This window comes from Macaca nemestrina, chromosome 2, assembly GCF_043159975.1.
Source record: "Macaca nemestrina isolate mMacNem1 chromosome 2, mMacNem.hap1, whole genome shotgun sequence".
Classification (NCBI taxonomy): domain Eukaryota; kingdom Metazoa; phylum Chordata; class Mammalia; order Primates; family Cercopithecidae; genus Macaca; species Macaca nemestrina.
The window spans coordinates 34,267,490-34,292,702 of record NC_092126.1 but is presented as its reverse complement, the minus strand read 5'-3'; the positions used below and the strand labels follow the sequence as shown (position 1 = coordinate 34,292,702).

The window sequence follows — 25,213 nt, the reverse complement described above, 5'->3', positions numbered from 1 at the left end:
ATAGATAGATGGATAGTCATCTGGGCCCAAATCATGCAACTTCTCCTGTTACCTGTTTATTGTTCACTTGCCCAATTTCCAGCTGAAATAACTCTTTGCCCGGGGGCTTTCTCTATCTGCTGGAGCCTGTTTTATCCATGCCCAAAGCAAGCTAGAAGTGTGGAAGAAGATGTAACAGGAGGTAGCCCTCAACAAATAACTAATGGAAGTTGGGGTATAAATACCCCAGCTCTCTTGCCCTTCAGTTGGCAAAACTCTGAGGTATGTGCTCTATACAGTTTCCCAGAGTTCCCCAGCAGGCCCTAGTTGTCCACAGTGGTAACTGACTTGATAATGCACCATTTCTGGGATGCCTCCTCTATCTAAGTTCCCACTCCTCTCTTCATGCTTCCTGGTATCACCTCCCAGATGGCCTACTTGCACTTATATTCTTGCCTCAAAGTTTGCTTCTTGGGGAACTCAACCCAAGATACCTGCTATTCTTACTCTGGAGTTCACTCTCCTCGTGGAGCAGAAAGGAGTGAAAGTAGAGGCCCAGTGCTTTTGAGAAAGTCTTTTTCTTTAGAGATAATACTCTGTGCCTGTTCTGATCAGAAGTGCTAATTAGAGATGCCCCAACTCATTTTTCAACTCTCTCATATGTAAGGTCAGGATACAGGCAGACTGCATGGAAATAAACTAACTTTTTTTAAATTCAGAAATTTAATCTGGATCAGACTATTTGTTGAACACATACCTTTGGTCTGGAAACTCAATGGAAACAGTGACAGCTTTCCCCTTAGCTCCTGAAAAACCTGCTGTAAGTGCTTTATTAGGTACTCAGCATTACAAGAAACTTGTCAAACACACAGAGACCATCACCCACAAGCCAGGATGCAGAGTTTCAGAGGCACAGTTAAAACCAACACTAAATTATAAGGAAAGTCATTCCCAAGATAACAAGGAATATAGCTAGAGAATATTGCTCTATTGAATATGCAGAACTAGTCCTATTTAGCTACTAAATCAATGACAGCATTCATACCACCTGCTAGAGTTCTGAAGACTTTTATAAAGTTTTGCCTTATCTACTTCTATGAATAGAAATAGTCCAAGCAGTAAATAGGGAAAATATTTCATCTTATTAATTAAATATTAAAAGTAAGAATGTAACACATATCATAAATGAAATATACCAAAACATAATGCTTTCAAACAGATCTTTTAAGTTCCATTGAGGAAATGGACCATATGCTAATGTGCTTTTCTGTGTCACTGAGATACCAGAAAAACTTTAGTTTAACTACCCAGCCACCGTTTTGGTGTATTTATATAGTGGGAAATATTCTCTTATTTATTGATTCTACAATATTTATCGAGTAGCACCTAGTAAATTCTAAGCACTCTGCCAGGCTCTAAATGTGCCATGACTAACAATGCTGACATGGTCCCTGCCCTCTTGAAGCTTACAGAGTGGTGAGAGTCAGGATAGAATAGAAACGCACATAAAAAATGTTAAAATACAACTACAATTTGTGACAAATGCTATTACAAAACGGAACCAGTTTCATTATAAAAGTGTGCATATAGAATAGATAATCTGACATTTAAGTTGAGGCCCCTTAAGGATTAAAAAGAAGCCAACATGTAATGAGTGAGAGAAAAGCATTTGAAGCGAAAGGAATAGTAGTGCAAAATACAGAGGCAGGGATGAGCTTGGTGTGATTGAGGACCTGGAAAGAGACCAGTGTATCTGAAGCAGAGAGTGAAAGAGCCATTCATAGGATGTGGTCAGAGATAGAGGCAGAGGCCAGGAAAAGCAGATTATTCTAAATGTGATAAGAGCATGAGCAAGCTGTGCTTTCCTATACGGTAGCCACTAGCTACATGTGGCTATTTAAATTTAAATTAATTAAAATAAAATTAAATAACAAATTAAGTTCCTCAGTCATGCTAGCCACATTTCAAATGCTCAATAGTCTCATGTGGCTGGTGGCTTCCATATTGGATAGTGCAGATTCAGAATATTCCAATTATTGAGAAAATTCTACTGGACAGTGCTGCAAAGCGTTCTAGCTAGAGAATTACATGATTGGTTTTAATTTTTTAAAATATTACTTTTGCTACTGTGTAGATAATTAAAGAGAGACAAGGGAGATCTGTTAGGAGGCTACTACTATAGATAAGAGGTGATAATGACTTGGGTTAAGGAACTAGTCATAGAGATAAGTTGGAGAGACTTAAGACATATTTTGGAGATAAGAGCTACAAGGTTTGTTGAAGGCTTGGATATAGGGAGTAAGGGAAGGAGGAAATGGTTGACTCAAGAATAAATGATTAAATGGTGCCATTTCCTGAGGTGAGGAAGAATTGTGGTAGGGAGGTCCAGTTTATGAGGAAGTTTTCAAGATTTGGTTTCAAAAACTGGTACTCAGAGGAGACGTTTACCTGTAAATATATTTTAGGAGCCATCAACTAAGAGAGGACATTTAAAATCAAGAGAATGGATGAGTACACCTAGGGAGAGGGGATTGAAGAGAGGGTATAGGAGGCTCGAACCCTGAGGAATGTCTGTAGCATCAGAGAGAAAAACAGGAGACAGCATCTTTCAACTTTCCTTTTCCTGTGGGAGTTATGATTCTATAGGTACAGGGTAAATTCTTAATTAACTTTGATTAATTCTTGAATAACATTTATAAGCATCCTTAGTTTGGGGTGGCCAAAGGGGATACTTGCAAGAATAGAAGAGCTACTCCAAAACCTTCTAGAAGAAGGAAGAAGGCATTGTGGTTAATAGTCCAGGCTTTGGAATGAGACTGATGTGGGTGTGAATCCCAGGTCTACCAGTTACCACGTGTATGACCTGGGAAAGTCCCATCTCTTCTCTGAGCCTCATCTTCCATCTGTCAAAGCGGGCTGTAGGGAGAGTTAAATGGGATTGGGAGAGTAAAGTGCATAGCCCATAGTTATATGCCAACTTCATCCCAAGACAGATGAAACTATTTAGATCTGGTCCATCAGGAACCCCTACCTACGTCAAAAGCACAAGGACCCCAAGTATCTATAGGTTTGATTCAACTTCCTTGGAGCCCTCTCCTGCCTAACCCATACTTGCTCATCTTACCCTGAGAAGGAAGTGAGTAGACTTTTCATGAATGATCACTACAATTTTTAATAGAATTTGAAATAGAATTTGAAATCTTTAACTCAATATATCCTGCTTGATGGAAGAAATTGAGATTAATAGAAATCATTGAGAATGACAAAAAATGGCACAGCTAATTTTAGTGTCTTTTCTTTCCAACTGTTAGGTAAATCCCTAAGCCACCTGTTTTACTAAAATATTAGAGGAAGCTTTGGGGCAAAAGACAGTATCAGTTTTGACTGGTTTAGGAGGAACTTGGGCTCTTTTGTCTAGAAATACTAAATTGACTTTGAGATGGACTATAATTCTTGTTTATCAAGTTCTACCTACCTGGAGAGTAAATGAGAAGAAAATCTGAGGGAGGAAAGAAAGACAACATTCATTATGGACAGATTAGGAGATTAGGCCTTTAAGTGACAAAAACAAGGCTAGGGGTCTGATTTTAGATTCTTCTTTGCATATTTTCTTCTTTCTTTCTTTCACCCAAGAATTCCACATTTTGAAGGAGTCATGGAGGACCTTTCATTGGTATTCGATCTCCCTCTTCTAAATCCTATGTAGTTGCCCAGTCCTGCTGGCACCTTCCAGTGATGAGAAACTACAGTATCACTTACCTGTTGCTGAGTGAAAAATTAGCCCAAAACTTCCTGGCTGAAAACAACAATCACTATGTACTCAACATTCTCTGGGTTGGCAATTTTGGCTGAATTCTCTGCTTCACATAGTGCTCCACGTGGTGCCAACAGAACTCACTCATGCATTTGTGCCTCAGCAGCAAGGATGGCCAGGATATTTCTCCAGGTGTACTTTTATCCTGCCAGAGACCATTGTAAGCTTTTTAATATGGCCCTGAAAACTTCCCAGAAGCAAGAGAGGAGCCAGTCCCAGTACACAGGCACTTTTCAAGCTGGTGCTTATATCACATTTGCTAGTGTCCCATTGGCCAAAATGAGTCATGTGACTAAATGCCTCAACATTGTGGGAGGGAGCTACACAAATGCATGGACACGAGAGGAATCGATTATCAGAGGCCGCTGCTATGTCAGCCTATCCATTTGCATCTGCCTCAGAAACTACTTCATTTTCAGACACTTCTAATTCTCAGGTAGTGAAATTTTGTCTCTTGAGTAGAAATCCAGAGATTCAGCTTTCATAGGCTGGTGGGCAGAAACATTCAACGACTCTTGGATATTTGATTTACAATAGATTTTGTGCCATTAAATCTTCTGTAGGCTGGAGACCTATTCCCCTTAGTTCCCAGCTGACTCCTCAATTCCCAGCCACTCCTGTAGCTCTGATCTTATCCCTCAAAAAGGCCCCTTTGGAGATCTACTGTGTCACTGTTGGGACACATGTCAATCCGTTATTTTAGCTCTCTGTGAAGTTCTATGTAAATTTATTATTATCCCTACTAAATTTCTCTAGCCTGACTATTCACTATTTACTAACCTTTTGAGTCAATTCTCGGGCAGTAAGACTTAGCACTTGGTCATCACTCAACTGTATTCCTGCAGATTTCTTCTTCCCTGTACTGTTTGATTTGACCATATTAATAGTAAGCATTGACATGCGCCAGGCCCTGTTCTAAATTTATTACCTGGGTTAATCAGTCTTCACAATAATCCTATGAGATAGAGAATAATTATAAGCTCCATTTTGGAGAGAAGATATCCAAGACATAGAGCAATCAAGTAACTTACCAAAAGTCACATAGCAGGGAAGTGGCGTTGCTGGGATTTTAAACTAGAAGTCTGACAGCAGAGTCTCACTCTCAACCACTCCCCCTTATTGCTCCTCTACATGCAAGAGTTACCACCTAGAGACTATTTGTCAGCCCTCCAGTTCAGTTTGTCCTCAGCAGCACCTAGGAGTTTGGCCTTATGGAATGACTCGGCTTTTTCCTGAACAGATTCTCATGCTATGACCCTTCTTTCAGGTGCAGTGGGAGTGTATCAATCCCAAGTACAAAGCCAAGAAGAAGAATTACAAGAACTCAGGCACCGTGATTCTCAATCTGTGCAAGGTATGTATGCAACCCTCTCTTCCAGGAGTATGAAGTTAGGGCTATCTGAGAGGAAGAGTTCAGGTGGTGTGGTGAGAGGAAAAAAGTATAAAAAAGATGTGATCTTTTAAAATAAAAATAAAAATGTCATGTATTAAAGAACATAAAATGAGAAATGTAAGCATGGGTGGTCGTGGAGCTGTGGCAGTCCAGTGTCACTGTCCTCTCCCCAGGTACACCCCTGCCCCAAAGACAGGAGAGTGCTGCTGATAGGTTAGGATCTTCTCTGCCCAGAGCAGGGCTAGAGGGAGATCTCCAAATGGGGAAGCCAACACTTCTAGAACACCTACTATATGCCCTTCACAGTGTCCAGTGTTTTTTTGTTTGTTTGTTTGTTTTATTTTGGTTTTGTTTGCTTTGTTTTGAGACGGAGTATCGCTCTGTCACCCAGGCTGGAGTGCAGTGGTGTGATGTCGGCTCACTGAAACCTCTGCCTCCCAAGTTCAAGCAATTCTCCTGCCTCAGCCTCCCAAGTAGCTGGGACTACAGGTGCGTGCCACCATGCCCAGCTAATTTTTTGTATTTTTAGTAGAGATGGGGTTTCACCATGTTAACCAGGATGGTCTTAATCTCCTGACCTTGTAATTCGCCTGCCTCAGCCTCCCAAAGTGCTAGAATTACAGGCGTGAGCCACCACACCCTGCCTGTCCAGTGTTTTATATGTGGTACCTTACTCATACTGAAAGTGTACCATAAAAACAAGACAACAGGAGAAGATTAAAGGACTTATGAATCCCTTCCAGAGGGGCTAAAACTTTGCAGACAATCACATGTACTAATAATTAAACTTCTTAACTCAAATCTGGGAGTGATGCTGCCACTAGTTGAGTACTTACTATGCGAAAATAACTACAATAAACTCTGTTAAACTCTTACCACAACCCTGAGATATCTACTTTCAACTGAGTTTATGTACCTAGCTCAGAGTCACACAAGTAGTAAATTTAAGAGCTGAGATTTTAACCCATGTGTCTCTGACTCCACCATACAGGACTCAATTGCTATCCAGATGATTGATGTGTGTGTATGTTCTGTGTGTATGTGTGTATACAGGCATACGTATATGTATATGTATATGTATATGTATATGTATATGTATATGTATAGAGGCCTATATCAGCGCTATTTTGGGTTCTATTCCAAACCAATGCAATAAAGCAAGTCATACACATTCTTTCATTTCCCAGTGCATATAAAAGTTACGTTTACGGCCGGGCGCGGTGGCTCAAGCCTGTAATCCCAGCACTTTGGGAGGCCGAGGCGGGTGGATCACGAGGTCAGGAGATCGAGACTATCCTGGCTAACATGGTGAAACCCCGTCTCTACTAAAAATACAAAAAACTAGCCGGGCGTGGTGGCGGGCGCCTGTAGTCTCAGCTACTTGGGAGGCTGAGGCGGGAGAATGGCGTGAACCCGGGAGGCGGAGCTTGCAGTGAGCCGAGATCACGCCACTGCACTCCAGCCTGGGAGACACAGCGAGACTCCGTCTCAAAAAAAAAAAAAAAAAGTTACGTTTACACTATACTGTAGTCTATTAAGTATACAATAGCATTATGTCTAAAACCATACATACTTTAGTTTAAAAATACCTTATTGCTAAAAATGCAACAGTCATATGAGCCTTGAGTAAGTCATAATCTTTTTGCTGGGGGAGGGTCTTATCTGGGGATATTGATGGTTGCTGACTGATCATGGTGGTAATTGCTGAAAGTTGGGGTAGCTGAGATAACTTTTAAAAATAAGACAACAATGAAGTTTCTCATTAATTGACTCGTCTTTCATGAAAGATTTCTCTGTAGCATGTGATGCTGTCTGATAGCATTTTGCCCACGGCAGAACTTCTTTCAAAATTGGAGTTAATCCTCTCAAACCCTGCCACTGCTTTATCAACTAAATTTAAGGAATATTCTAAGTTCTTTGTTGTCATTTCAACAGTGTTCACAGCATCTTCACCAGGAGCAGATTCAAGAAATCACTTTCTTTGTTTATCCATGAGAAGTAACTCCTCATCCATTCAGGTTTTATCAGCTGCAGCAATTCAGCCACATCTTCAGGCTCCACTTATAATTCCAGTTCCCTTGCTATTTCTACCACATCTCCAGTCTCTCCCACCACTGAAGTTTTTGAACGCCTCAAGGTCATCCTAGAGGGTTAAAATCTACTTCTTCCAAACTCCTATTAATGTTGATATTTCGACCTCCTCTCATGAATCATGAATGTTCTTAACGGCATCTAGAATCATGAATCTTTTCCAGAAAATTTTCAATTTACTTTTCTCAGATCTATCAGAAAAGCTACTATAATGATAGTTATAACCTTATGAAATGTATTTCTTAAATAAGAAGACTTGAAAGTCAAAATTACCCCTAGATTCATGGGGTGCAGAATAGGATATTGTGTTAGCAGTCATGGAAACAACAATAAAACCCCTTGCACATCTCCATCAGAGCTTTTGGGTGACTAGGTCTATTGTTGATGAACTACAACATTTTGAAGGGAATCTTTTTTTCTGAGCAGTAGGTCTCAACAGTAGACTCAAAATATTCAGTAAATCATGCTATAAACAGATGTGATGCCATCCAGGTTTTGCTATTCCATTTATAGAGCACGGGCAGAGTAGATTTTGCATGATTGTTAAGAGCTCTAGAAATTTTGAAATGGTAAATGAGCATTGGCTTCCACTTAAAGTCACCAGCTGCAATGACCCCTAACAAGAGAATAATCCTGCCTTTTGTAGATTTGAACCCAGGCAGTGACTTCTCCTCTCTAGCCAGGAAAGTCCTGATGGCATCTTCTTCCAATATAAGACTGTTTCATCTACAATGAAAATCTGTTGTTTAGTGTAGTCACCTTCATCAAATGATTTTAGCTGGATCTTCTGGATAAATTTTGGCAGCTTTTCCATCAGCATTTGCTGCTTTATCTTACACTTTTATGTTACAGAGACAACTTCTTTCCTTAAACCTCATGAACCAACCTCCTCTGCTAGCTTCAAGCTTTTCTTCTGCATCTTCCTCACCTCTCTGAGCCTTCATAGAATTGAAGAGAGTTAGGGCTTTGCTCTAGATTAGGTTTTAGCTTAAGGGAATGATGTATCTGGTTTGATCTTTTAGCCAAACCACTAAAACTTTCTTCACATAAGCAATCAGCCTATTTCACTTTCTTATCCTTTGTATATTCACTGTTTTAATTTCAAGAGCTTTTACTTTATATTCACAACTTGGTTGTTTGGTGCAAGAGGCCTAACTTTTGGCCCACCTCAGCTACTGACATGCCTTCCTCACTAAGTTTAATCATTTCTAGCTTTTAATTTTAAGTAAGAGATGTGTGACTCTTCCTTTCACTTGAACACTTAGAGGCCATTGTAGGGTTATTAACTGGCCTCATTTCAATAGAGTAGTGTCTCAGGGGATAGGGAGACCCAAGGAGAGGGAGAGACATGAAGGAATGGCCAGTCAGTGGAGCAGTGAGAACACATTCAACACGTATCAATGAAGTTCACCATTTTACGTGGGCTTGGTTCATAGCACCCCAAAATAATTACAATGGTAACATCAAAAATAACTGATCACAGATCACTGTAATAGATACAATAATAATGAAAAATTTGGAAATATTACAACAATTACCAAAATGTGACACAGACACAAAGTGAGCACATGCTGTTGGGAAAATGGCACCAATAGTCATGCTCTATGGTTGTCCGAAACCTTCAATCTGTAAAAAATATAAAGCTCAATAAAGTGAGGTACAATAAAAGAAGATACACCTATATATATGTGAGTGTGTGTGTGTGTGTGTGTGTGTACACACACACAGATGGTCCCCAATTTATGATGACTCAACTCATAATTTTTTGACCTTATGAAGGGCTTATTAGCATGTAACCCCATTGTAAGTTCAGGAGCAGCTGTACGTACATGTATATATGTATATATACAGTCATGCTCTGCATAATAACATTTTGTCAATGATGGACCACAGATATGACAGTACTCCCATAAGATTATAACGGAGGTGAAAAATTCCTATCACCTAGTGACTTGTAGCCATTGTAATATAATTACTTTATTTTTAAAATAAATTTAGTGTAGCTTAAGTGTTATAAGGTCTACGGTAGTGTATAATAACAGTCTAGGCCTTCACATTCACTCACCTCTCACTCACTGACTCACTCAGAGCAACTTCTAGTCCTGCAGGCTCCATTCATGGTAAGTTCCCTATACAGGTGTGCCATTTATTATATTTTATACCATATTTTTACTGTGCCTTTTTATGTTTAGATGTGTTTAGATACACAAGACTTACAGTTGTATTACAGTTGCTTACAATATTCAGTACAATAACATGATGTACAGGCTTGTGGCCTAGGAACAATAGGCTATACTATATAGCCTAGGTGTATAGTGGGATATACCATCTAGGTTTGTGTAAGTATACTCTATGATGTTCATGGAATGATAAAATCACCTAACAATGTATTTCTCAGAATGTATTTCCATCATTAAATGACACGTGATTGTATATATGTATACGTGTGTATGTGTGTGTTTATCTGTGTGTATACATACATAATGTTTCCTAATATATTAGAAGGAACCTAATATGTCTATATACAGGATTATATCCTTACCTAACAAGATAGTGGGGGAAAAGAATAATTGGTCTGCTTTGGGTCATATCCCTACCCTTTACACCAATCACTGAGACTAGGGGATAATGTCTTATGATTGGCCATCTGGGGTCATTGTATTAATCTTTTTTTTCAATATTTTTTGATGCTTTGACAACTTTGGACCTTATGAACCTAAGAGGGACTACTCTCCCAATGTTAGCTGGTTCCTACAGACAGCAAACAACCTGCCTTCTAGCATGCCTTTGACATGCAAACCAATCATTTTTTAGTTCAAACCCCCAATCACCTCCCTTATCAAACTCTCACACACCAAGCCAATGTTCTCCCATCTTATGTGACCCAAGGGTCAGGTATCAGATAACTAGAAACCACTCCTATGGTTTTGACAGATTTCAAAACCTGCTGAAATTATTCAAACTATCCAATCCTAGGCCTGCTCAGCTGCTTATCCTGCCTCACCTACTCCTTCCTATGGAAAAAAATAAATAAATAAATAAATGATTTGCCTGCTTTCCCCTTACTGCTTTTCCTTCCTGACCTATCCTGGTGCTTCCCCATGTGACCCTCCTGTGTGGCATAACATGCCTCCTATCCTTTGAAGAACTCTGAGCAATAAACTCTTCTTATAGAGTCAGGACTGTCTCCATATCAGACATCTTATCATAACTTTACAAATCAAATCCTGGATGCATTCTAAACAGTTATGTGACTACCCCTTGCCCAAAGCAGCAGGAGAAAAGATCAAGATTCAATGGTTATTTTTCTCCTTAAGGTGACTGTGTACACACAATTTTTTTTCTTCCATGAATTGCTCTTACAGTTCAGTGCTCAGAAGCACTGTTATTTTGCTCACTTTCAAGTTCTTATTTCTTTGATATACAGACACAGCAGAATGGAGTCCCAACTATCAGGCAAAGCACTGCCATCAGGACACCAAAAGTGAGCACTATTTAGAGACCAAGTGAACATCAATTCTAAGAAAAGTATGCCAATAGATGTGTGCCACCTGGAGGTGATATCTAGAGAGACGAACACTGATTTTTTCGGTCAGTCTCTAAGAAGCTTCCTGAGCATTAGATGGAATCTGAGAAGTGACAGTCAAAAATTACAGTTACTGACTCTCCAGGTAGGATCCAGACTGTAAGCTCCATGGCTACAAGTACTGTATCTGTTTCTCTAATCATTGTAGTCCTAGAATATAGTGCATAGTGAGTGTTCAATAAATAATTGTTGAATAAACGAATACAAGAATATCACCAAGAGCCAAGCCAAGCAGCAATATCACAAAGAAATGTAAATTAAGACCAGAAATCCCTAAAGTACTTGAGAACACAGGTGATGGCAGTTGGCATAACCCAACAACCATACTGGCTTCCAGCATAGAGGTCAAAAGGATAGAGTATGTCTCCCAGACTTGCATCATTTGAGTCTCAACTCTACCATTTATTAGCATTGTGATCTTGACCTTAATTTTCTCATCTATAAACAAGGTACAATAATAATAGTTGTACCGCCTTCATAGGGTTGTTCTGAGAATTAAATGAGGTAAAAGATGTTAAGTACCTGGCATTCAGTAATGCCCAATAAATGTTAGTCATTGTTGTTCATGGCAGGGGAGGCATTTAACTAACTGGAAATTGTCAGCAAATTACCTTCTCAGCTAATGGTATCTTAAAACTGCCTATCTAAATTACCTGCATATTAAAAATGTCACCAGGACTGGGACTTAGATACAGGGAGGCAAGACTGAAGTCATGTGTGAGACATCATTCATTTCAAAACAGTAGTGACACTTGAAAATATAGTTTTAGTCTCACCTCAGAGGCATAAGCTGATTAAAATTTGCATAAACCATAATAGAGGGGAGCAGGGGATAGATATTGGCAGCCCTCAAAGGCCCATCTGTATTGATATTGCCTTCCTTCTCTCCTTTAACAGAACAAACATAACTGACCCATCTTTTATCAACAATGTCTGTCTGCCCTTTCCTCTGGCTTAGCAGCTTATCAGTCACCAACCTTTAGGCCTCCAATATATCAGGAAATAGACTGTGCTGTTACTAACCCAGGTTCCTCTCCCCTCCTATGCAGATTCACAAGATGCACTCTTTCTTGGACTACATCATGGGTGGCTGCCAAATCCAGTTTACAGTAAGTTGTTTCCATGTTTGTTCTTATTCAGGAAGCAAGAGATGAGGAGTGGCACTGGGTTTGGGGGATAAGCAGACAAAAGCTTATTTTAACCTTCGGTCAGCTTTGTTCAAGTCTCATTGTTGAAACGTATGGAATCATGTTTTTGAAATGTGTTTACACTTCTGTTTTCTTTAATAAGTATAGTTTTCAGCATCATATCAGGAAATTTATGCCACTCAACCTCACGTGGTCTGGGGAATCCTCCTAACGCTTCCCATTTCTTCAGTAACTATGTGAGGCATGAAGCAGTGTAGCCTGTCAGATTCCATCACCTGGTGAGAAAAATTGAAAGGAAGTAAGCCATGCAAGTAAGTTCCACTGAGCCAAGGCAGATGCCATGGTTGTGTTCATGTGACTAGACTACAGCACCAATGTCATACCCAGTGGTCAGGACCAAGAGTAAGTCATACAAACAGTTCAATAGGCAATGAAAAGATGAATTCCAAAGATCGGAGAACCAGGCCGAGGTCAAGGTTGAGAAGTAGAGTGGGTGTCAAGACTCAGTGAGTGGATCAAGGATCATCCCCTGTATGCAATTTGTGTGCCCTTGGGATTTATACACCCCTGATGTATATTAGACTAGGTAGGCTGAGTCTTTTTAAAGTGGCTAAGTAGGTCAAGGTTGTGAGTCCATCTGCACTGGAACAACTGACTTTCACTGACTTAATATTCAAAATCCTCCTCGGTTTGGTCAGATGTGACTTCCAGAAAGAGAATCCCCAGATGGCAAAAGACAGATGTGCTAGAACCCTTTGGAAAGCAATGTGGATGTAAGCAAGAGAAATACAACTTGTACTCATTTCTGTAAGATTTCTCATCTTACAGAAATGTACTAATGAAGCTCAGCCCTGTTCAGCTCCCTGACTGGCTCAGTCATGTGAAAAAGGAAAGAAAATGGGTTTAATTTTTTAGTCAAGCTTTGGACCCAAGAGAGTAGACAGGACCAATATATTCCTGGAACCAGGAATGGTGGTGCTCAAGGGACTAAAAGGAGTCTCAAAGGGATGAGACAAATGGCCATTTACTAAACTAGCTTCTCCTTAGCTAGGGAAGTATCCTCTGCCCTAATCTCAAGGAGGTCTACCTACGTCCTGCCTAAACTTGGGATATTGTGCATTTATCTCTGAATACTTACAGGAGCTAATTTTAGAGTTTGGTCACCTCTTTAAAGTCTAAGATTCTCTAATGCACAGCCAGCAAGCCTTCCTACATTCATACTGTCACATACAGAAGGTAGCAAGCATGTTCACTGAGGATGCACGTCTAACTCTAGCTGTCCTGTGGGCTCATTGCTGCTCTGAGCATACCCAAATGGAAGTATGGAGCAAGCAGTGTCATAAAGCAGAGCTACTGGAAATAGTTTCGCAAGATCTTAGGCAAAAAAAGTGATTTCAGGAAACTATTTATAGGTTTTCAAGGGAAAGCTCTATTGATTTCAGTCTGGTTTAGATTTTGTAGATCCCGTGCTCTTGAACAACTCTGTATTCAACCTTCAGGGGCTTGCTCTGCCCTTCAAGTTGTGCTGCAAAGAATCAGCCCCAGCAAAAATCAGGAGCTGAGCCCCAACCCAAAGAGTTCCCAGCTCCACATCCTGACTCTCAGATATCCCTGTGTCCTTCTTTGCTCTCCCCTCCTTTCTCAGTCTGCTGACTCCCCACTCCCTACTGGGAGCACTCCCCACTGGGAGTACTGCTTCAGTGTTTGTCTCCAGCAACACCCCAGTTGCAGCTTTCCATGTACTCCAGTGTCAACTGATAGACCTGTGGGAGGTGTGAGTGAGGAGAGCAGTCTGGAGCAAGGAATGAGAAGAGGAGAATGTACAGATGAGTGCTGTGGAGAAGGGGGCAGCCAACAATAGTTCCTCCACAAAGCCCTTCCTCCTGTAGGGTTTCAGGTTGGGGACTCAGAAGAGAATTGCTAGGTATTCTATTCCCAGTGTTCTACTAAAGGAAACATACCAGTCACTTCTCTGTCATTTTCTTCCAAAATTAAGTCAGCTTTCTCATTATAAATTTTTTATTGCTCAAGTAGTGCAACTTAATTTAAATTATAAGCTGTAATGCAAATCGTTAAGAAAAAGTATCATGTCTTATTTAATTTGGTCTGTAAGTGTTTATTATCTGCCTGGTTATTTTACTGAAACCATCTGGCAACATGAAAAGGCAGTGGCAGAGAGATGAGAAGTGAAAAGAGGAAGGTTTCCTGGCATAGAGATGGGCAGACGAGAGAGAGAAAAGGAATGTTTGATTGCAGTAATTATACCTCGGAGGCTTTCAGAGGCAAAAACCTCCACTGGCACATTATGTGACCCTTGGCTCCTGAGCAACCAGGGAGCTTTAGCCAACACGAACTTTTTGTCTCCCTGGAGAAAAGCCTTCAAGCACCAGGGGAGACATAAAGTTCTGGATGTTCTCCATTTCCTCCCCTAGAGTCACTTTCCATCCTTCTCCACTCTCACTTCTGTACCCCAGGAAGCCAACCTCCTTGGAAGCACTATCCAAGCTCTCCAGCTTTTAGCTTTTGGTTGGGTTTGACCAATGAGAGGCACCCATCAGAGATCAAAGAATAGGAGGCGAGAGAACTTGGAATATTTATTTCTCTAGCTGCCTGCCTGCCAGGCCGTGGTTTAGCAGTGACCTTCTTCCTGACAGAAGGTCACAGTTCCTATCAGGTGCCCTGTCCTGAAGACACTCCTCTTACTGAATTCTGGTAACTGCTCCCTCCCACTCTTTTCTGGTCAGTTTTCATTAACCTTTTCCACATGTTTGTGAATTGTCCCTTCATTAAACTTCCTCAATCACCTTTTGGGTGGACTTTTTGTTTCCTGTAGTGGCTCTGACCAATCCAAAATATAAGCAGGGGCTAGGAGAAAGCCTTTGTATCTTCCATAGATGCTGGTGCTTCTGGTTCAATCTTAAGAGCGTTAAAGATGGGGGCATCTTTCTCCTCAGCTGCTAAGCTGTTCCAAATACTTTTGCTGAATTATAATAAATTGAACCCTAAAACTTCAAAGGGAGGTAACATTTAGAAAAAAGAACAAATTGGATAAATAAATATGATATTGGGGTTTTGCTTTAAAAAGCATCCCCCATAAACTTAAGTATTTATGCACCACTATATTCTAATTATAAATACTAAAACCTTAATTAGGAAAATGAATAAACAGGATGTATTTAGGGGAGTACTGGGCAAGCAGTTTGGGGTCAGAACTTGAAGGGCTTTGAATTTTAAGGTAATTTGGTGGATAATGCATGTTCAAAAGGATAATGAGGAGGGCCTTGAAGCAACAGTAAAGCTGGGAGTGTTTGATGGTGGTGAAGGGGGAACGAGAGATGAAGCAAGAACAGATGGAAGCCCACTGCCACAGGCCTGGTGCCAGGTGAAAAGAAGCTAAACAAGGGTGGCAGCAGCAGGAGAGGTACTGTGGAAAGAGAAGCACTAAGCCTCTGCCTAGGATACAATGAGAAGACTGAAAGTAATCAAAGCTTTTGTGCCTGACTGACAGAGCGTGGGGGACCTGGTCAGGGTAATATGCGAGGCTTGAGCAGCTTCAGGCAAGATGATGAATTTGGCTTTGGACACGTTGGAGGTACTTTCAGCACCCCCCAGTGGGGATGGTACTTATAAATATGGGCCTAAGTTTCAGGGGAGAGTCAGGAGCTACATGTATGTGGCTCCGGATGAGATGTCCCAAGAGAAGAGTATAGAAGGAAAAGGGCCTGATGACAAGAAATTATAAAGGACCTCTATCTGGCAGCAGAGGAAGGAGGGGCAAACAGTTAAGAGAAGAAATGCAGGAGGAGAAGAAGGCCCAAGGGGAGGCAGTAACTCAGATGCCCAGGAGGAAAAAGCTAAGGTTAAGATCAAGGACAACAATCTTGCATGCTAAAGAGAAGTCAGAGGGTGAAGAACAACACGATGAGTAGGCATATAACATCTTCAAAAGAGCAACTTAAGCAGAACGAGATGGGTGAGACCCAGGACTTAGAGTGTAAACAGAAGGTAAGGAAATGAACACAGCAGGTATAAGTATTCATTCAAGAAAGTTAACAGTGAAGGGAAAGCAAGAGGTACAAAGAGGATGGCAATTTAAAAATTAAAAGAGAAGAGATTTTAAGCTAGAATCAGACTATAAGCAGAGTCAACAGCCCAGTGGAAGGAAGGAGATAAATGATGCTAAAAAGAGCCCTAGACAGTTAATGATTCTTATTCTTTTTTGGTCACCTGAACACTTGAGAATCTGATACATGATCTATAGCCTCTTACTGGGAAGTGCACACATCCAATTTTGCATGCAATTTGGGAGGTCAAGGGCACTCCTGAAGACAGTTCTTGTACCTCACATGAATCCTTGAGTCATAAGAACTCTAGAGCAACTGCACCATCTCAGTCTTTGAGGAGGTGGGTGGAGGTGAAACAGAGACCACAGGGTGAGAGATCGGGTTTGGCACATGGTAGAGCAGCTAAAACTAAAACCGGATACTAGAATTTCACACACAAAATACAAAGTTATAGATAGCACAAAACAGACAGATGCTGTAAGGTATTTGAAAAGAAAAAATGGGAGAAAAATCAAAGGGTTTTTTTGGAAAGTTATTGCTTTTTCATATGCTCAAAAATGCTCATTATAACATAGATTTTAATACAGACAAGCTGTCGGCAACCTAAATGTCTAAATAAGATAATGGCTATGGAAATCACAGTATTCCTTTAAATATTATGATATTTAGTATCATGGTATTTAGTATTGACTATGACATAGCTTATTTAAAATATAATTATAAGGTTTAGATAATAACATGAGGTAATGTTTATGACATAGTGTTATAAAAAATGTAAAGTAGAATTACTCTATGACTACAACTACATATATAAAATACCTAGAGAGGAAAGAAAACTAAAATATGACTTACCAGCCTAGTGGCACAGTGAGTGGTATTTTTTTCTTATTAATTTTAAATGGACATTTCTTTTGTGTCGTTTTTAAAAATTGAAGATAATATTGCTTTTTCTTACCTCTGACTATAGTTTACATTTTAATAATATAATATAATAAGCTGAAAGCAACTTTTCCCAGACTGACCTTCAAACCTAAACATTTAGATAACTTATTAAAGATTCTCTCAGGAAATGTTTTTCTTTCTTTCTTTCTTTCTTTCTTTCTTTCTTCCTTTCTTTCTTTCTTTCTTCTTTCTTCCTTTTTTTTTTTTTGAAACAGGGTCTCACTCTGTTGCCCAGAGTGCAGTGCAGTGGCACACTGGAAGCTCACTGTAACCTTAAACTCCTGAGCTCAAGTGATGCTCTTGCCTCAGCCTCCTGAGTAGCTGGGACTACAAGCATGTGCTACCACATTGGCTACTTTTTACAACAAATTTCTGTAGAGGCAGGGTCTAGCTATGTTGCCCAGGCTGGTCTCAATCTCCTGGCCTCAAGTTATCCTTTCATCTCAGCCTCCCAAAGCACTGGAATTATAAGTGTGAGCCACCGCGCCCAGTCTCAGGAAATCTTTTCTAACCCTAAAACATTTAGGGCATCCTATGTCTACACTGTGGCCCAGTTTACATTTTTAAATCTTTATTTTACATCCCAGATTGAACACTGACCTACTCTGGTGTAGACCTTTGAGTCTGCTTACTGCTTAGTGAGCCCTGCTGACTGAATTTCTACGCAAAGTCAGGGTATAATGGGTTAAAGAGGCAAATGCTTTGCCATTTTCCAGAAAATGAACCAAGTAAGCTTAGGCGTCTTTCCCTATTTTCCTATTTAACTGTCCTCTCAGAAAGTTTTTGAAAAACAGAAAAGAATAAAAATGTAACCTATTATTTAAGAAATGGTCCAGACCAAACAATATCTCCACCTACAAAATTCATTGTATAGGTCCAAATTGTACACAGATATGTATAAAGAAAAGAAAGAAAGCTGCCCAAGAATATGATCCCAAAGGTAGACTGCAGGTACAACTAACCAGAGGTTGTTACACGGCAGCTTCCCTTAGAAAACATCGAGAAGGTTCACAAATGACCTGTTTGGCAGATGAAGGGAAGGGATCTGAGTAGCAGAGTTATTTCATGTAAGAATCTAAAAATGCCTAAAAAGAGATGCTCATCATTTGCAACCAGCCTTTTCCCAGGAACAGCTCCATGCACTGGGGACTTGGCGTCATGGAGGGGGCATTTTGCATTCTTACTTTACAAGGCTTTGCAAAGCTGCTGCACAGCTCTGCTTAATAATGAGCAGTGGCTTCCTGGGCAGAAGGAAAAAGCACTGGGCGCCTGTTCTTGTGCTGCCTGCAGGGAAGATTGGAGCACATACCAGAACCACAGGTTTCCATAAATGCTTCCTATCAGGAAATGAAAACGTGGGGGCTCTGCGAGCTCACTGGGCATTCAGAAAACCAGGCGTCAGTAGCCACCTCCACACACTGGCATTTTCAGTCATTTTGTTGCTTTTATTTCTCAACTTAACCCCGTCTTTCACAGCCTCCCTGTTGCTTTCTAAAATAAACCTAGCCTTTCACTCTGCTCTCTTTCTACTAATGCTAACTTTAAAGAGCACAGAGAATTCTTGGTGGAAGACCACCCCCTGAAGATAGATATTTTTTTCTCCAGCTTCATAAAGGAAGTTTTAGGAACCACCACTTTCCAAAAAATAAAAATGAAAATATTTTAGCTGACTCGTACTTAAGACAGTCCATTGCTGTCTAGTCACATGATAAAATATTTTTGTTTTAAGCCATGAGAACTATAAAATGGGCTATATGGTAAGAATCATAAGCCTATTTCCTTTTTTATCAGTTAATTTTTTAAGTTCATACCCTCCCCCAGGTCTATATGATGATCTCCTGAGATGAAGTGGCCTTTCTTGTTGTCACAGACATAGGGGCCATTGCCATGGGAAAAGTGGAAACCCTAGAGGCCTGCCTGAAAAGAAATAGTAAAATTTCCACCAGGCACGTTTGAATGTTTATATAGTAGCACCAAGAACAGGTAGCCCAATACTAACCTTCTAACATTAGCCTGTACCTTGTTTCATTATCTTCAAAATATATTACCCTCTTCTGTCCCCCCAAAACCTGGCCATTCTCTTCCCCTAACTGACATCCAACTCCACATTCAATTGGTCAAAAAATCCTATTCATTTTCTACCCTTACTTTCTTCAATCACTCTTTCCTTCTCACCATCATCTTTGCTGCACCCTGGTTAAGCATAAGAAAATTATTCCAAGTCTGACAACAAAGAGTGGATAGGAATGAAAATAACACAGTAGAGCCAGTATTGGAGGTAAAGCAAGAGACGTACCTGGGGTGCAAAATTTGAGGAGACTCTCACTCTGGATTTTACAAGTGTGGGGTGCGCTGAGAGTGAGTGCCTCCTTGGGTTTTACAAACTAGGCACTTCTTTTTGTCTCACCCCATCTCCAGCTCTATTATATGCTTTTTTTCCTATTATTTTAAAATATATTGTTGCCACAATCTATGTATGCTTATCCAGACATTATGCACACTTATCTAGATATAACATATTTATGCAGGTGATATACTGGGGCTCGGATGCTGTCACTAGGTGCCTGCATGCTCGGAGAATTTTGCCAATGCCTAGGAATGTTTCTTAAGCAGCCATTTTTCTTTACAGAATTTTTTCCTCTGGCCTATATAACCTGATTTCATTTTCTAGTTTTATATCAAGACACCAGCATGTTTTTGTCATCACAGAACACCCTTAACACTTCAGGAGTCTCAGTCAGGCAACCAGCACATGGGACAGATTGTTAACTTCAGTATCAAGAGGCAGAAGCATGATGCCTTCAGAGGTAAGGAGGTGTTGATCCGTGATGAAAGGCATCATGAATAGAAGTGAGGTGGGCCACAGGGCACTTGTTATTAATAATAAAGTATCAGCACCTGCCAACGATTCACTTTTTAGATAAATTAAAGCAGAATCAAGGTAATCTCCATAACAACATCTTCACACTCTCCAGAATTCCCTGGAGTACTAACATGCCTTCCTTGGTGGAAGAGAAAGGGGTGGCTTTACATCTGCCCTTATCAGCATTACTTTTAGCTTTTAAACACTATGTACACCTATTCAAGGTGCCATTATTCCTTAAACATGTACCAATAGGAGTAAAAGGCTGAGAGTGGCGTCTGTGAGTTGAGCTTGGTAAACCCAGGAGGCCCCCAAAGGTATGGTTTTCTCAAACATTGTCTCTCAAACATCTCTGGAGTGCTCCTCTCAGAAATTTTCCTGGAATTATCTGCCTGTGTTTGGATCTCTATCTTGTTGAGGCCTCATGGGTGGATCCCAGGGTGCTTTTCACCTCCTTCTCGTTCAGAAAATGCATGTAGGTTCCTCCATCCCACCAGCTTTTCATCATAGTCCTTGATTAAAAGGGCTTCACCTATGGTCTTCCTTTTTTTTGCCGGTGGGTTTGCTCTCACCTTCAGGATAAACCCATCTCAGAAGACACTGGACTTTTTTGGTGTCCTTGGGTTACCTCCAGTCATCCTCAGTAGCAATCCTCTCACTATTGTGTGTACAAACATACATACACACATATTTCAATTTTCCTTGTCTTAACTTTTACAACCATTTTGGTCACAAAGAGTTTATTCAAGTCAATGCTTCCCCAAATTGTCATGGTTGCCTCCTAGCAAGAATCCCTACCTCCAGGCCAAATCTCCTCCATTTTTTATTGGAATAGTTATACCCATGAGAAGTCTTGGTGTTTTGGTCATAGACATGCATGTTTTCCTGGATGTATGATGGCATAATGGAGAAAGGTAGAAAGGAACCATATAGACTTGGATTTAAACCCAGCTCCAAGCCCTCTTATCCTATGTCACATGAAAATGGAGTAATATCATGCATATAAATGAAGTAATATCATGCCTCTGTGTCACGCACAGTTAGCACAGTGCCTGACACACAGATTATTTCTGTCTTTTTTTGTTTTTTATCCAAAGTAAGGGCATTTAAGGGTCAGGGAAGAACTGCAAGTTTTCTTCACATAACCTTTTTCTTTCTTTCTTTCTTTCTTTTTTTTACATACTCTTAGTACTAGCATTTATCAGTAGGCATCCCCTGATTTTAAGAAGTCTGGATATTCTGAAAACAGAGTTTGAATCCTACCTAACTTTATTTTTGACATAGTTCTGTGGAAAGGCAAGGAAGAAAAAGAAAAAAAATAACAGAGATGAAAATATAATCTCATGAAAGAAAAGAAAAAAGGCTATAAATGAATTACTGTTAGCCTATTGCTTTTCTTTTCCTAGTCACTTTGACTTGATTGCAGGGTACAATATCAGATGTGACTAACATTTTTTCCCCATCAACTTATACCTTAAGAAGTACAAACAAACACATGACATGTTTTCTCTGTCCTTTCAGAAATAATGTCCCACCTTCATAGATCCAATGGGGCATTCCAGTTATTTGTTATAATGGAATTTACCAAATATAACACAAATAACATTATGATTCCCAAGATCATATGAGAAAATAGAGCCTTTCGGCCATAGTAAGCCAATGAATGCATTCTACTGTACTCCAGAAGGAAATGGAATTATGCAACATAAACATTTCTTTCTTCCTGTATGGCTTTTTATTTTAACCTTCTTCCCTCAAAGCTTAAGTGGCATTTTTAAAGAGATTTTTGCTGGGTTAACTTTTATTTAGATGGAGGTGATGTTGGAAATTACAAGAAATGTTTCTTCTCATTTTAACACCCTCTGGCTTAAGCATTTTTGGTTCTTTCTTTTGTTATTAAGAAGTGTTCAGTGAGTCAACTTTGACTTGCATGATTATGATACTGGAGGTCAGAAGAAATTTGAGAAGTTGAAGGATAAATGACTAGTTAGTGGCAAGACAGGTTTCCCATCTCCACTTCCCACTTACAATGCGATAACATTCAGGCATCCTCTTTGTTGTAGGCAGGAGTTCTTACATGAATGGGAACCAAAATGTTGAATGCCTTACATGGAGCTGCTCCTTGCAGAAAATTCGTTATAACCACTCTAACACATCTCTCTGCATCTGGCCACTCATGGAAATATGACAATGGCTTTGCTATGAAGACTGTATCTTTAACACAGAATTTGGTTTTAAGGGATCTTACTTATGCCCCGTAGATAGAATTGTTCTGCCCAGGGAGCATAGAAGTCTTTTCTGAGTGAACTGTGAAATTGGAGGGCAGATAGTCTATCCTTACTCTTGCTGCCTGGTGAGATGAATCAACAGCATCTGGGCTTTCTGATCTATGTCCATCTCAAGTTCCTATTTAAACAGGGAGAAGAGTAGGCACTGGTGGGGAGGGAGATTGAAGACTGCAGAAATGGCCTCAACCAAATTAATAACTAGTTTTTCAAGCGAATTAATTTATTCTCTTTCTTTATTGGCAGAGTATGTAATGTGCTACTGTTTTTCACCCGAGGCCAGATCTCTCTCATGGCTGATCACAATTCCTAGGAGATGCATCCACTTTAAATTTACCTTTGCTTGTATTTTTCTCTTTTAGGTAGCTATAGATTTCACTGCCTCAAACGGGGACCCCAGGAACAGCTGTTCCTTGCACTACATCCACCCTTACCAACCCAATGAGTATCTGAAAGCTTTGGTAGCTGTCGGGGAGATTTGCCAAGACTATGACAGGTAAGAGGCTTCAGGACATTTGGAGCCTTATCATCTCTCATGTGGGTTCAGATGGTCTTTGGCTGATCCTGGGCAGAAAGTGGAAATTCAGTCTAGTAGCTCCTTATGTAGTGGCTTAAAAGTTTCATCCCCTCTGTATAGAAAAACTAAGTTTATACCCTGCTCACGTTGGTCACCAAATGAAATCCTTTCTCAGCCTTCTCTTAACTGGCTTGCAAGATGATTAGATAGCAATTTTGGTTTCCACTTGGGGAAGTCTTAGCACGTGCCTTGCTACTCAAAATTGCTTATGCACTAGCAGCATTCTAAACCTACTGAATTTGAATCTGCATTTAACAAGATCCCCAGATGATTTGTGTGTACTTTAGAGTTGTAGAAGCGCAGATCTATTAGACATTATTACATCTGATCCTCACGTTAACCCTTATATAGTATGTATTCATTAAAAGAAGGGAATACTGTACAGGAGGTTAAGTAATTTGTGCACTATCACATAGCCAGAGGCAGGACTTGAACCCAGGTCTACCCACTCCACAGCTTAGCCTATAATCACTATGCTTCACTCACCTCAAAAGCTACTGGTAACTTCAGCAGAGGGTGTGGCACATGTATATAGCCAGGTGTGTGTATGTTTGCATGTGTGTATGTAGAAAACATGATTTTAAGATCAAATCAATATTCTATTTACTCTTACTTGATCATAAATATTGACCTTTCCTACCAAGAAAATTCCCTATAGGGAGTATCTCACATAAATTACGTTAAACTGAATGTATTCTGCCTTTCCAGTAGCTTTAGAATGAAGTAAAGGAATTTAGGTGCTTGCTTAAGCAAAGCTTTTTGAAGTGAAACCAATGTAAATATAAACATGTGTAAATATCTGTTAACTCCCTGGTATGATTGCAAACCAAGACTAGTTAGTAATGAGCAGCGACAAACTGACCTTTCAAACTAGAAAAATAAAGAAAGCAACTCTATCCTTTAGGTTTCAGAGGAATTGTGTCAGATAGCATGGTTTCTGTTATTTCTAGTGTCATATTTGGTGATAATCATATTAAAAACCTGTTATCCTCCACACCATAGGAAATGACACGTTCTAATGACTAGAATGTACAGAGAAACTAATAGGACAGGGTAATGGGAAAAGTGTAGTCAGTCTCCTGCCTGCCTGTGTCTCTGGATTCAGCTTGGTCATCACCAGTGACTCAAATGTAGTACAAAGGCAGCTGGGGAATGAATGAACAGGCCCAGTAAAATCAAAGAGCTTTAAACACTCAGGCCCTTGCTGACACTTCCTCTCCTGTACATCCAGGAAATAAGTCAATAGTTATTTTAAATTATCCTGTTGGAAAAACACCTCTTATACTTAATCTTGAGGTATTGACTATGAAGATAACTTGAATTTCAACACTGATTTCTTCAAGCCCCAGTGCAGGCGGTGGGACAGGGGGTTCCTAGAGAGGTTTATGTCATATGAAGATGGACAGGGAGAGAAAAGACTGGCCAATTGCATCCACCACATTGGAAACTTCTCCAAACGTCCTCAAGACACAAAAACAAGAATTTTCTTCCTTCTTTATATCACACACACAGATACACACACACACATTAGTAATCTAGTATAATAATGTGTGTACATGTTGAGAGACAAGAAGGGGGAGAGTATCTTCAGGATTCTCAACTTTTCAATCTTGAAATGCTTGCAAAAGATAAAGTAGGTAAATGCACTTAACACAAATGTCAAACAGTAGATGCGATGCTTAATTAAAAAGTTAACTCTGAATCTGCAGGGAAGAAGGCAGTCTAATAATAAATTACAAAGAGAAGACTGATGGGTTTTCCAGAAATTAAGATACTAAGCCTCAGAGCCCTTATTGTAGTTGCGCAGCAGATTTAGTGGATGATCTGGAAGAAGGTGTTGAACGTCTCCATTTCCTGATTGCCTCACATGCAAAATGCAGAGACTATAGTCAGAGTGGCATGTATACCTTGCAAAGCTTTTATTCCTTTGTGAGCCAGACAAAGTCTGGGGGGCATGTTTTCTTCCCTCAAAAATGCAGATTCAATATAAAAATAAGATATGAAACCTTAGGAGTTACATGAAGAATCATCATAAATGATTGTTTTAAAAATTTTAATAGAGTAAGATTGAAGTTATCATCCCCAACTGACCAAGAAAATCAAGTTTCTACAGCTCAGTGGAGCGATTCTTTTTTCCATATAAAGAAAACAGCTCAACATTAAAATGGGCAAATACTTAAGGAAGAAAAAGGAAGATTGAAAAACTCCAATGCTCCTTTAAGAAAACTCCCTAGAAGAATGTGTATTGCAAGCTGCTCACTTGAAAACTGACAAGGTTCCACTGTTCCTCTTTTGTGTGGGTGGATAGACAATAGACAGGCAGAGTCAGGAAATTTCAAGTCGGGGCTCTGGAATTAATTTATTCTCACATCAAAGTCAGTGTGGTTGGTGCTCAAAAAGAAACACTTGAATAAAAACTGACAGAAAGCATTGTTCCCCCTCCTGCAGTGACACAGAGGTTTCTAATCCCC

General features: G+C 40.0%; 1 protein-coding gene across 4 annotated transcripts in view; it reads left to right on the top strand.

The window, feature by feature from the left end:
- The window catches only part of LOC105490381 (copine 4), a 505,490-nt gene that overhangs the window by 445,089 nt on the left and 35,188 nt on the right, over positions 1-25,213 (top strand). For all 4 annotated transcript variants that reach the window (XM_071090915.1, XM_011755904.3, XM_071090916.1 and 1 more), the window contains exons 9-11: positions 5,061-5,147; positions 11,913-11,972; positions 22,528-22,661. In XM_071090915.1, coding sequence (XP_070947016.1) covers positions 5,061-5,147; positions 11,913-11,972; positions 22,528-22,661 — 281 coding nt within the window. The remainder of the gene's footprint in view (positions 1-5,060; positions 5,148-11,912; positions 11,973-22,527; positions 22,662-25,213) is intronic.